General features: G+C 39.4%; 2 protein-coding genes across 2 annotated transcripts in view; one reads left to right on the top strand and one right to left on the bottom strand.

Annotated features, from left to right (window-relative positions):
• LOC100753714 (zinc finger protein 120) overlaps window positions 1-12258 on the top strand; it is an 84818-nt gene extending 72560 nt beyond the window's left edge. The window contains exons 2-4 of the mRNA XM_027388875.2: window positions 8031-8157; window positions 8347-8407; window positions 9523-12258. Of these exons, the coding sequence (XP_027244676.1) occupies window positions 8031-8157; window positions 8347-8407; window positions 9523-10480 (1146 nt within the window). The 3' untranslated portion in view covers window positions 10481-12258. The remainder of the gene's footprint in view (window positions 1-8030; window positions 8158-8346; window positions 8408-9522) is intronic.
• The window catches only part of LOC118237605 (zinc finger protein 431-like), a 254081-nt gene that overhangs the window by 175129 nt on the left and 65632 nt on the right, over window positions 1-13320 (bottom strand). The gene's annotated exons all lie outside the window — the stretch shown is intronic.

Below are 13320 nucleotides of genomic sequence, written 5' to 3'. Positions count from 1 at the left end.
CAAATAGGGAAAGTTTGACTTCTTCCTTTCCAATTTGCATCCCCTTACTCTCCTTTTGTTGTCTTACTGCTCTAGCTAGAACTTCAAGGACAATATTGAATAGGTATGGAGAGAGTGGACAGCCTTGTCTAGTCCCTGATTTTAAAGGAATTGCGTTGAGTTTCTCTCCATTCAATTTGATGTTGGCTGTCGGCTTGCTGTATAGTGCTTTTATTATGTTAATGTATGTTCCTGTTATCCATGATACATCTAATACCTTTATCATGAGGGGGTGTTGGAGTTTGTCAAAGGCTTTTTCGGCATCTATTAAGGGGATCATGTGGGTTTTTTTCCCTCAGTCTGTTTATATGGTGGATTACATTGATGGATTTTCATATGTTGAACCATCCTTGCATCCCTGGGATGAAGCCTACTTGATCATGGTGGATGATTTCTCTGATGTGTTCTTAGACTTGATTTGCCAGTATTTTATTAAGTATTTTTGCATCAATGTTCATGAGGGATATTGGTCTGTAGTTTTCTTTCTTAGTTGTGTCTCTGTCTGTCTTGGGTATCAAGGTTATTGAAGCCTCATAAAAAGAGTTTGGCAATGGCCCTTCTGCTTCTATTTTTGTGGAATACTTTTAGGAGAATTGGTAGTAGCTGTTTCTTGAATTTCTGGTAGAATTCTGCAGTGAAGCCATCTGGCCCTGGGCTTTTTTTTTGTTTGGGAGACTTTTGATGACTGCTTCTATTTCATTAGGGCTTGTAGGTCTATTTATGTTGCTTATCTGTTCTTGATTTAACTTTGGTAAATGAAATCTATCCAGAAAATTGTTCATTTCCTTTAGATTTTCGAATTTTGAGGAATACAGGTTTTCGAAGTGTGACCTGATGATTCTCTGGATTTCCTCTGTGTCTGTTGTTATGTCCCCCTTTTCATTCTTCATTTTATTAATTTTCATGTTCACTTTCTGCTGATTGGTAAGTTTGGGTAAAGGTTTGTCTATGTTGTTGATTTTCTCGAAGAACCAACTTTTCATTATATTGATTCTTTGTATTGTTTTCCTACTTTCCACTTTATTGATTTCAGCCCTCAATTTGATTATTTCCTGGCATCCACTCCTCTGGGGTGCATTGGCTTCTTTGTGTTCTAGAACTTTCAGTCGTGTGGTTAATTCTCTAGTGTGACTATTCTTCTGTTTCTTCATGTGGGCACCTAGTGCTATGAATTTTCCTCTTAGCACTGCTTTCAAAGTGTCCCATAAGTTTGGGTATATTATATCCACATTCTCATTGAATTCTAGGAAATCTTTAATTTCTTTTTTTATTTTTTCCTTGACCCAGGAATTGTGCAATTTGGCATTATTTAATTTCCATTAGTTTGTAGGTTTTCTGCAATTTGTGTTGTTGTTGAATTCTAACTTTTAAGCATGGTGATCTGATAAGATACAGGGAGTTATTTTAACTGTTGAGGCTTTGCTATGTTGCTAAGTTTGTGGTCGATTTTAGAGAAGGTTCCATGTGGCTCTGAGAAGAAGGTATATTCTTTTGTGTTTGGATGGAATGTTATATAGATGTCTTATATAGTTAAGCCCAGTTGGGCCATAACTTCTGATAGTTCCTTTGTTTCTTTGTTAAGTTTCTCTCTGGTGTTCCTGTCTAGTGGTGAGAGTGGGGTGTTGAAATCTCCCACTATAAGCATGTGAGGTTTTATGTTTGATTTGAGTTTAATAATGTTTCTGTTATGAATGTGGATGCCTTTGTATTTGGGCATAAATGTTCAGAATTGATACTTCATCCTGATGGATTTCACCTGTGATGAGTAGGAAGTGACCTCCTTCCTACTCTTTTGATGGATTTTAGTTTAAAGTCCAATTTGTTGGATATTAGGCTTGCTATCCCTGCTTGTTTCTTGGGTCCATTTGATTGGAAAATCTTTTCCCAACCCTTAATTCTTAGGTACCATCTGTCTTTGAAGTTGAGGTGTGTTTCTTGTATGCAACAGATGATGGATTCTGTTTTCTTATCCATTCTGCTAACCTGTGTCTTTTTATGGGCAAGTTAAGACCATTAATATTGAGAGATATTAATGACCATTGATTGTTTATTCTTGTTTGTTTTGGATTTGGTAGTGGTGGTGAAATTGTGTGTGGGTTTCCACCCCTTTTTTTTCTTTTGGCTGTTGGTAAAATAGGATTATTTATTGCCTATATTTTTCTGGTTGTAGTTAATTTTCTTGGGTTGCAGTTTTCCTTCTAGAACTTTCTGTAGGGCTGGATTGGTGGATATGTTTTGGTTGAATTTGGTTTTGTCATGGAATATCTTTTCTCCATCTATATTGATTGAAAGCTTTGCTGGGTATAGTAGTCTGGGCTGGCATCCATGGTCTCTTAGTGTAGGTAGAATATCTATTCATGACCTTCTGGCTTTCAGAGTTTCCATGGAAAAGACAGGTGTAATTCTGATAGGTTTGCCTTTATATGTTACTTGGCCTTTTGCCTTTGCTGCTCTTAATATTCTTTCTTTATTCTTTATGTTTGGTGTTTTAATTATTATATGGCAAGGGGACTTTCTTTTGTGGTCAACTCTATTTGGTGTTCTGTGGGCTTCTTGTACTTTCATTGGCATGTCTTTTTTAGGTTGGGAAAATTTTCTTCTATGATTTTGTTGAATATGTTTTCTACACCTTTTTTATTATTTATTTGTTATGTATACAACATTCTGCTTCCATGTATATCTGCACACCAGAAGAGGGCACCAGATCTCATAATGGATGGTTGTGAGCCACCATGTGGTTGCTGGGAATTGGACTCAGGACCTCTGGAAGAGCTGTCAGTGCTCTTAACCTCTGAGCCATCTCTCCAGCCCCTCCCTCCATTTTCTACACCTTTGAGTTTGGTTTCTTCACCTTCTTCTATACCAATTATCCTTAGGTTTGTTCTTTTCCCTGTGTTCCATATTTCCTGGATATTTTGGGTTAAGGATTTGTTGGACTTAAGATTTTCTTTAGTTGATGAGTCTATTTCTCCTAGTGTATCTTCAACTCCTGAGATTCTCTCTTCCATCTCTTGTATTCTGTTGGTTATGCTTGCATCTGTCGTTTCTGATCATTTACCCAGCTTTTCTATTTCCAGAATTTCCTCAGATTGTGTTTTCTCTATTGCCTCTATTTCAGGTTTTAGGTTTTGAACTGTTTCCTTGAAAGATTTTTTGATATCTTGTATTTTCTTGGTTTGTTTTTTCTTCCATTTCTTTAACGGATTTTCTCATATCCTCTTTGAGGTCCTCTATCATTTTTATGAAGATGTTTTTATGAAGATGGTCATTCTCTTCTGCTTCATCTGCATTGTGATTTTCAAGTCTTGCTGGTGTATGTTCCCTAGCCTCCAGTGGTGTCATATTGGTTTTTCTGTTGTTGAATGAACTTTTATATTGTCTTCTTTCCATCCTTTCTTCTGGAGGGTGTAGCAGGAGTCTCTCCCTCTCCTGGTTGGTACCCTTCTGGTAGATGCAAACAGATCCAATACTTTGATGTCAGTCTCTGGGTGTGCTGGATGCCGAATTCAAATCCCATGAGCAGTCTCCCGGCCTCAGGTGTCCCCTAGCCCATTCCTGTCTTTCTTTTTTTAAAAATTAATTCTTCTCTCATACAATAAAACAGACTACAGTTTCCCCTTCCTCTACCCCTCCCAGTCCTCTCCACTGCTCCTCTTTTCCCCAGATTCTCTCTCCTCTGTTTCCCTTCATAAAAGAGCAAATCTCCCAGGGATATCAACCAAATGTGGCACAACAAGTTGCAACAAGACTAGGCACAAGCCCTCATTATCAAGGCTGGATAAGGTAATCTGGTAGGAGAAAAAAGGTCCCAAAAGTAGGCAAAAGAGTCAGAGACACCCCTCCCCCACTGTTAGGTGTCTTATGTGAACACCAAGCAACAAGAATGTAACATATATGCAGAGGACCTGGCACAGACCCATGCAGGTTCCATGATTGTCGCTTAAGTCTCTGTGAGTTCCTATGAGCCCTGCTTAGTTGATTGTGTGGGCTGTGTTCTCTTGGTGTCCTTCTTTAGGTTAGGAAAAATTTGGAATATGATTCTTTTGGAAGTAAATATTTTGTGGGCCTAAGAAAATGGATTTCTCTTCTATTTCTATTATTCCTTGGTTGGGTCTTTTATAGTGTTCTAGGAATTTTTTAGATTTAACAATTTTCTTTTACCAATATATCCATTTCTTCCATCATATTGTCAACACCTGAGAGTCTGTCTTCCATTTCTTTTATCCTTTTGTTGAAGTCTGCCTATGTAGTTCCTATTCACTTACCTAGATCTTACATTTCCAGAATTCCTTCAGTTTGTGTCTTTTTCTTGCCTCTATTTCCACTTTCAGGTCTAGAACAGTTTTGTTCATTTCTTTCAATTGTTTTTCTTGGCTTTCTTTAGGGGATTTATTCATTTTCTCCATTATTTTGTTATCTTTTCCTTGCCTTCTTAAAGGGATTTATTTACTTTCTTTCCAAGGCCCTCTATCATCTTTATAAAAGTTTGCTTTAATGTCTTTTACTCGTGCTTTAGCTATGTTGGGATATTCGGAGCTTGCTGTAGTAGGATACCTGGACTACGATGGTGACATATTGCCCTTGCTGTTGTTGATTGTGTTCTTAAGCTGGTGTCTGTGTATCTGGGTTTTGGCTGATTAAGGGTCTTGGTGCCTGTTTCTTAGTTTGTCTTTGTTGGGTGGGTGTTTTGTTCTTTGGTTTCTACTTTGGTTTCTGTTCTTCTGGTCTGTGTGGCCTGTGGTTGAACAGATGTTCACTTCTACCCATGTTGAGGGCTAGAAATCTGGTGGCAGGTATAGCCACTGTGCCAACAGGGAGTTTCTGCCCAAGTTGGGGGCTGAGAAAAGGCTAAGAGGGGAGGGCGATTTGCAATAGTGTTGGGCAGGCACTGCAAGAAAGGGATAGGTCTGTGGGCAGGTGGCCTACATGGACTTCTGACAGTTGGTGTGTCTTTTGTTTGAGCAGGGCATCTTTGCCCAAGTTGGGGGCTAGGATACAGTGACAAGAAGGGAAGTGGGATGAGGGATAGTGTTGGGGTTACTGAAAGAGTGGAAGAGGTTGATGGGTGGGCATTAATCTGGATTTCTGATGGCTGACTTGACCTCTGGTCTATCAGGGAGAAGAACCTACCTGTTCTTCTGGCTGGTGTAGCCTGCACTTGAGCAGAGGATGTCTACCAAGTTTGGGGGATGGGGACATGGCTACAGTGGTGGTAACTGGAGGGTTAGTGGGGGATTGCGTATGTAGTTTAAGGAATGGGGAAATTCCATGTACTTGTGGCCTGCCTACCCGTTCTCCTGGCTGGTGTGGCATGCACATGAACATGGGATGTTTGCCAGAGTTGGGGCCTAGAACATGGCCTCATTCCTCTCTTCCTGAATGGGAATCCTGTGCCACTGGATGTTGAAAAGGTTTAATTTTGTTTGTTTGGTTTTGTTTTACATGATGTCACAGTCAAGAGACTGTATTTAGTACAGAAGAGACTTTGACATTTGAATAGCGTTGGGGCTGTTACAGATTAGGAGGATCATTGAAGTTAGACTCAATGCTTGTTTGTTTTCTTTTTCTGTTTTCTTCTCTCATATGATGCATCCTAACTACAGCCTCTGTTCCCTCCACTCCTCCCAGTCCCCCATCCTTCCCACTCTCCCAGATCCATTGCTCCACATGGTATACCAACTGAATACATCATAACAAGATGCAGTAAGACTAGGCACAAATCCTCGTGTACTTGCTGGATTAGGTGACCCAGTAGAAGGAAAAGGGTCCAAATAGGCAAAAAGAGTCAGAGACACCCCCAGCTCTTACTGTTAGGAGTTCCACAAACAACCCAAGCTAACAAACCACAGCATGTATGTAGAGGACCTGGTAAAGACACATGCAGGATTGATGATTGCCACTTCCATCTCTGTGAGCCCTTATAATCCTTGCTTAGTTGATTCTGTGGTCTGTGTTCTCCTAGTGTCCTCTATCCCTCTGGATCCTCCAATCCCTCCACCACCCATCTTCCACAGGGTTCCCAGAGCTCGTGCTTGTGTTTGATTAGGTTCCCTGCATCTGCTCCTATCAGCTGCTGGTGGAAGCCCTTCTGACAACAATTGGACTAGGCACAAATCTTTGATTATAGTACAGTATAGTTAGAAATCATTTCATTGGCTTTCTTTTTGGTCAGTTGTACTTGATTCTACCCTAGTTCTCTGAGCCATCTAACATCTGGCAGTGTTGGGCCTGGGCTTCCTTTTTGGCTTGGGCCACAAGTTAGACCACTAATTGGTTGGTCACTACATGAGCTCTGAGCCACAATTGCCTCAGCATATCTTACAAACAGGACATGTGGGTTGAATATTTTGTGGCTGGGTTGGTGTTCCAGTCCCACCACTAAGAGCCTTGCATGATTCCATAGTCTTGATTACTTGGAGACTTTACTAGGGTCATCCTCATAAATTCCAGGAAGTTTCCACTGCACTAGGTTTTTACATAACCCCCTAAAAGCTCCCCTATTCCAGTCATCCTTCCTTGTATTCTTTCACTCTGTTCTTTCCTTACTCACCTGATCCTTTATTTTCCCAAAGCCAATCCACCCACAAAATCTATTCCATTTCCTCTTTCTAAGATGTCTTAGGTTTTCTGTTGCTGTGAAGAGACACCATAACCACAGCAACTCTTCTAAAGAAAAACATTTAATTGGCGTGCTCCCTTACAGTTCAGAGGTTCAGTTCATTATCATCAGATGTGGTGCTGGAAAAGTAGCTGATAGTCCTTCCTCTTGCAGGCAGTAGGAAGTAAACCGAGCCACTGGGTGTGGCTTGAGCATATATGAGACCTCAAAGCCCACAGTGTGACATGCTTCCACAGTGACATACTTCCTCCAACAAAGCCACACCTCCTTATAGTGCCACTCCCTTTGGGGGCCATTTTCTTTCAAACCACCACATTCCACTCCCTGGAATGTTTTTGTATGTATGCCAAGCATGTGTGAGTTTCACCCACAGCTTGAATTTTGAAGCAAATGTGGCAGAGGGTCTCATTCTCTTTCCAGGTTGTCAATATTCATGAAATTAATACTGCCTGAGCCGGTGAGTCATTGAATTGCAGATGTGTGACATTCTTACCTACCATTGTTATTTTGAATTCCTGTGAACAAATATGAATATTTTGCCGGTACATATAGATCTCCACCACATGTGTGCTTGGTCTTCATAGTAGTCAGAAGGCAGCCTCAGCACCCCTGTACTTGGAGTAATGGATAGTTGTGAGCCCCATGTAATCACTGCCGTTGAACCACCTGTCTGCAAGGCTAGCAGGGGATCTTAACTGCTGAGTCATCCATTCTTCCCTACGTTTTGTATTACCGAATATTTACATTGCTGATATTTTCATCTGTAACTGCATTCACGTTCAGTAAGAGCTTATTAATGTAACAGTTTAAACTGTGGCACTTCAGGTTTCTGGGTGATGAATACAGAACTGGAGTGAGTTCATTCCTCTTTGTAAGAACTTTTGTCAAAACCTCTCAGTTCTACTTTTTTGTTTGTTTGATTTTTGTGGTGGAGACAGGTCTTAATAATATGTAATTCTGGTATCCTGAAATCCAACTCAGTTGAATTCATCTACCTCCACTTCCTGAGTCCTGGGATTAAAGGAATGAGTGAAGACACCCAGCTTGCCAATCTATTTATACATTGTAATCCTCCATTCAATCACTATTATGTATTCTCAGTTCTTTTGATTGGTTTGCTTGCCTCTCTTTATGTCTGTTAATATGCATTTCTCTTTCAAGGCTATATCCTATTCAAAGGGTGCTGAAAGGACAGAAGTGAACCTCTTATTCATTTTTCTTCTCAAGGGAGTTGGGGATTACATTACAACTTCAGTGTCATAGAATAAGTGTGGGGAGCAACACAACTATATGAATATATTATCAAAGAAGTATATGTTTACAATCTTTCAGTATTATGCTTTCTTTTGCACACATGTGTGGGACATTTTAGAGTGCAGTGACCTATGATGATGTGCATATTCACTTCACTTGGGAAGAGTGGGCTTTGCTGGATCTGTCCCAGAAGAATCTCTACAAAGATGTGATGCTGGAGACCTGCAGGAACCTCACTGCTGTAGGTAATACTGAATCTCCCTTCATATTTTAAAGTAGGAGAAAAACTGTTTCTTGGTTATTGATACTTTTCTGTAATTTCAATTGAGAAAGAGGAAGAATGAGGTGAATAAATCAGGTATGGGTTTGAGGTTCATTGAATATTGTAAAATTTCCAGTAATACATCATACATTTTTCTGCCCCTATATTTTAGGCTGCAGTTGGGAAGACCATAATATTGGAGAAGGGTGTCAAAGTTCTGGAAGACATAGAAGGTAATTTTCATTTACAGCTGATAAAAAATGTGCCTCTGAAGAAATATTTATATGTCCTGGAAGTTTTAAAGAAAATAAACAGTATAAATAATCACAGTATAACATATATTTATGATTATTAAATTCTCACAAAACCATATCCTCATGTCAGGTAGCTGATATGTGTTTGCAAGGCATTCCTCTAAGAAAGAAGACAAGGAAACAATGCCTTAACTGATATCATCATTTGAATCAGTATCGTCAGAGCTACATTGTAGAACTGCCAATCCATTTAGTTTCATACCACTTAGATATTGCAAAAGGTATAGATGTTGAATAGGTCATAAATATGTCCAAAACATTCTAATAAGCAATCATCCACAGAAAGACTCATTGTTACCCATATTCTTGTGACTTTTCTAAGATTATTGAGAGGGGAAGTTTATGAGAGTCAAGAAGGTTGCTGTGGAGAAACCTTAATACCTATACCACATGTCTATGAGGAACAGAAAGTCAAAATGTGTGAATGCAGTGTGGAAACCTTTTCTTTGTTACTCTTCTTTCAGTAGATATCTATCACTCTAGATACAAGCCATGCACACATAAGGATATGGAAAGAAACAGCATACCTCTTTTTCTCCCAGACCAATTAGAAGATAGTAGTTCCTGCTTTGAGTAGATTTGTTGAATGTGATACAGTTTACAAGTTTATAATTAATTGGTTTTCCAACTCTATTGGGAATACTTCAACAACATCACACTGCAGAAAATCCCTATGAATATTGGAATGTATAAATACATCTGTCATAGTTCACTGTGTAAATGTGATATGACTCACACTATAGAAAAACTTATTGTTAAGTATGTAAAGCTCTGAGTCCTTCCAGTTCTCTTCAAATATGGAAAAAAAGATGCTATATTTGTGGGCCATATTTTAAAAAAAGGCTCTTACTATCACAGGTCTCTTCAAAAACACAAAACAATCCTTAATAAAGGGGAACAACATGAATGTAAACCTTAATATCTGATTCCTCTTTACAATTAGACCAAATTGTAAAATTAATTTACATAGATACAAAGATTCATCAGTGTAATGAATGTGTTAAAACTTTTCCATTTGCCAATTATCTTTACAGGTATGAAAGAAGTTGTACTGGAGAGAAACCCTCTGAATACACGCAATGTTGTACAGCCTTTGCATGTCATAGTCATCTTCAAAGGCTTGCAAGAATTGATACTGTAGAGAAACCCTATGGAGGTATTGAATATGATGCAACCTTTGCACATCATAGTAGTCTCCAAAAACAGAAAGGAAAACATACTGGAGAGAAACCCCATGAATGTAATCAGTGTGGCAAAGCCTTTGCACAACACAGTTATCTCCAAAAACATAAAAGAATACATACTGGAGAGAAACCTTACAAATGTAATCACTGTGGTAAAGCCTTTAGACGTCACGGTCATCTTCAAAGGCATGAAACAATACATACTGGAGAGAAACCTTACATATGTAATCAATGTGGTAAAGCCTTTGCATGTTACAGTCATCTTCAAATACATAAAAGAACACACACTGGAGAGAAACCTTATGAATGTAATCAGTGTGGTAAAGCCTTTGCATGTGAGAGCAGTCTTGCAATACATAAAAGAACACATACTGGAGAGAAGCCTTATGAATGTAATCAATGTGGTAAAGGCTTTGCACATCATAGTAATCTCCGAATACATAGAAGAACGCATACTGGAGAAAAGCCCCATGAGTGTCATCAATGTGGTAAAGCCTTTTCCCGGCACGGTCATCTCCAAATACATAAAAGATCACATACTGGAGAGAAACCTTACATATGTAATCAATGTGGTAAAGCCTTTTCATGTAACACTCATCTTCAAATGCATAAAAGAACACATACTGGAGAGAAACCTTATGAATGTATTCAATGTGGGAAAGCCTTTGGACGTCACAGTCATCTTCAAAGGCATAAAACAACACATACTGGAGAGAAACCCTACAAATGTGATCACTGTGGCAAAGCCTTTGCACGTCGCAGTTATCTTCATGTACATAAAAGAACACATACTGGAGAGAAACCTTAGGAATATAATGAATGTGCTAATGCCTTTACATGTCAAAGTAGTCTAAGAATATATAAAAGAAGACATACTGGAGAGAAACCTTATGAATGCAATCAATGTGGTAAAGCCTTTGCACATCTCAGCAGTCTCCAAAGACATAAAAGAACACATAATAGGGAGAAACCCTACAAATGTAATAAAGGTAATAAAGCCTTTGCATGTATCAACAGCCTTCAAAATCATGAGAAAAAATCATATCACAGAAAAACCCTATAAATATAGTGAGTATGGCAAAGTTTTGCACTTCATGGTTGTCTATACAAGAGTAAAACTTGTTGTGTGTAGTTGGTCTGTTAAAGCCTTTGCATATCACAGTGATTTTTGAGAACCTGAAAGAGCTCATACCTAAGGGAGTCTGACTACAATGGATTTGGTAAGATCTTTGGCCAGCACACTTAAAGATTATTTGTTGTGGAGGAAAAAAAATCTGATAAATGTCAACAATCTGTTCAAGGATTATGATATGTATTTTGTTTGCACCTGCAAATGCATGTGGACAAAAGTCCTGTGAATTTAAACAATAAGTTATCCCTTTTAAATTTCACACTTCAATTACATGAAATAACTCATCCTTGTGTAAAACTTACGGATGTGTAATAGTGCCTTTTCTATTGCTGTGATAAAGCATGGTATCTAGGTCAACTTATGAAAGAGTTGGTACTTGATTCCTGAGGGATACAGAATCACCATGAGAGTGTCATGGCAACAATTGTCAGATAGATATGAGAGCTAAAGCAGAAACCTAAGAACTTATATCCTTAAGTTGAAGCATGAAGCACAGAGTTGGAACTGAAAATGGTGTGTGGATGTAAACTTTCAGATGCACCCCCTAGGGATATTGCTTCCAGGAGGGCAGCATTTCCTAAATCTTCCCAAATGATACCACCAACTCAATGATTGGTTTCTCTGACTTCAATCTTATGTGTTTGCTTTCTGTTATATGAACCAATTCATGATGAAGAAAAGTTCTGTAAGTAAGCTGTTAAATGCCTTAACACCTGTGTTACAGGAATTAATGCTTACAAGAGAAAAGTGAAAATTTGTTTAAAGATTTGATTCAGTTTTAATTATGTGATGTCAGTGTGTCTCTGTGTGGGTATATGCACGTGCATGCTGGTTCCCAAGAAGGTTTAGACCGTTGGCTTTTTTTTGTAGCAGGAGTTACAGGAAGTGTCAAAAACCTGACCTTGGGCCTAGGATTGAACTTGTCATAACTGTTTGGCCATTTCTCTAGCCCTGTGAATACTTTGGGGACTCTTTATATCATCTTGATATCAGGAAATAAGAATGAACTCATTCAAGAGAAAAACCCTGTTCATGTAAATGATTTGGTAAAGAGTTATACATCACAGTTGTCTTCAGTTTCTCTTCAGTAATTTATAGAATGGGATGCCCATTATCTAAGTGGTTCATTGTTTAATTAAATCACAATCAGGCAGTGTGTGATCTTACTTTTCAAGAGAGGGTGTCTGTGAAAAAGGGTGGTGGGTTGTTGTTGTTCCTGGTTTTATTTTTCATGTTTTCACAATTTTCTTTGAAATGTTGTTTGTTATCCAGCCTGACTTAGATGTCAGTAATTAGGGTTGCATTTGAACTCATGATCATTGTGTGTCAGCCTCCTGAGTACAAGTCCAGGTGTAGATGATGTACCCCCAATGTTTGCCATTTTGTCAACAATGTTACTGTTAAAATGCTTAATGGAAGAGAATATAAGAAACATTAAATACTTTATACATGTATCCAAAGCAGCATTTCCATCTGTCTGATAGAGATGTACTAATGTAGGATAATCAGCAACCAATTGCATGTTTCACAACATAGCTTGATGTGCTATGGATATATATTTGTTATTTAAGTTGCATGCATCTTCATGTCCCCATTAGTTGTCTATTTGGCACTTCATCTTGAAGTACTGCTTCTATGGGAATTATCTAGAAATGCCAAATAATGTAATGACAAAGAGATTTATTTTTTAAAAAATATTTTTGCCTCTACCCTGACCCCTGCCATTCTTCATGGCCTGTGGTGGTTGGGAGAGCTGGCCCTGAGGTTCCAAGAGTGGGAGAGCTTTTCCTGTCCCTCACCAGCTACAGCACTTGGAAAAGCAAGCCCTACATCTTGCATTGGCAGCACAATAGAGCCAACCTTGTTTGGCGGTGTGTGTGGGTGAACCAGCCCCAAGAACGTGAGCTTGGGAGATGTAGCCCCATCTCTCATCTGCAATATGGTGGTGTGGGCAGGGGAGAGATGCCTATTCCCCTGTCCCTTGCCGCCTGTGGTGGGTGGCTCTGAGGTCATGAGAGTGGGAGAGCTGTGCCTGCCCCTCACCAGCTGCGGCACTTGGAAGAGTAGCCCCTGTACCTTGCCTGGTCAACACAGTGAAGGTTGCCCTGCTGGTGTAGCAGTTGTAGAGCTGACCCTGAGGGTTTGAAAGCAGATGCACTGGCCCACCCCTTGTCTATCGCTGCAAAGAGTGAACTATCAAGACAATGACAGAGAGTTCCCCATGGTCAGGAGGATGGGGAGAGCTGGTAGACTGACTAAAGTTGAAACTACTCACACCCAGAACTAGGGTTATGAATTGGCACACCCCCAAATCCGCCCTGTTTATGATCTTCTGGAGCATGTGAAGGGGCCAGTTCTTTAGACCCAAAGCTGCAGGATCTCCATGACACAGGGCAACAACAGAATGTCCAAGAGGAATCTCAGTGAGGGCCTAGTATCACTAGTGTAGCAGAAACCAGAGGACTCAAACCAGGCAAATGTCTCTTTGGAGTGAACACTTGCAAGTAAAGATGCAT

This window comes from Cricetulus griseus, assembly GCF_003668045.3.
Source record: "Cricetulus griseus strain 17A/GY chromosome 1 unlocalized genomic scaffold, alternate assembly CriGri-PICRH-1.0 chr1_0, whole genome shotgun sequence".
NCBI classification, from domain to species: Eukaryota; Metazoa; Chordata; class Mammalia; order Rodentia; family Cricetidae; genus Cricetulus; species Cricetulus griseus.
The sequence above is the reverse complement of the archived record's forward strand: the minus strand, read 5'-3'. Positions and strand labels throughout refer to the sequence as shown.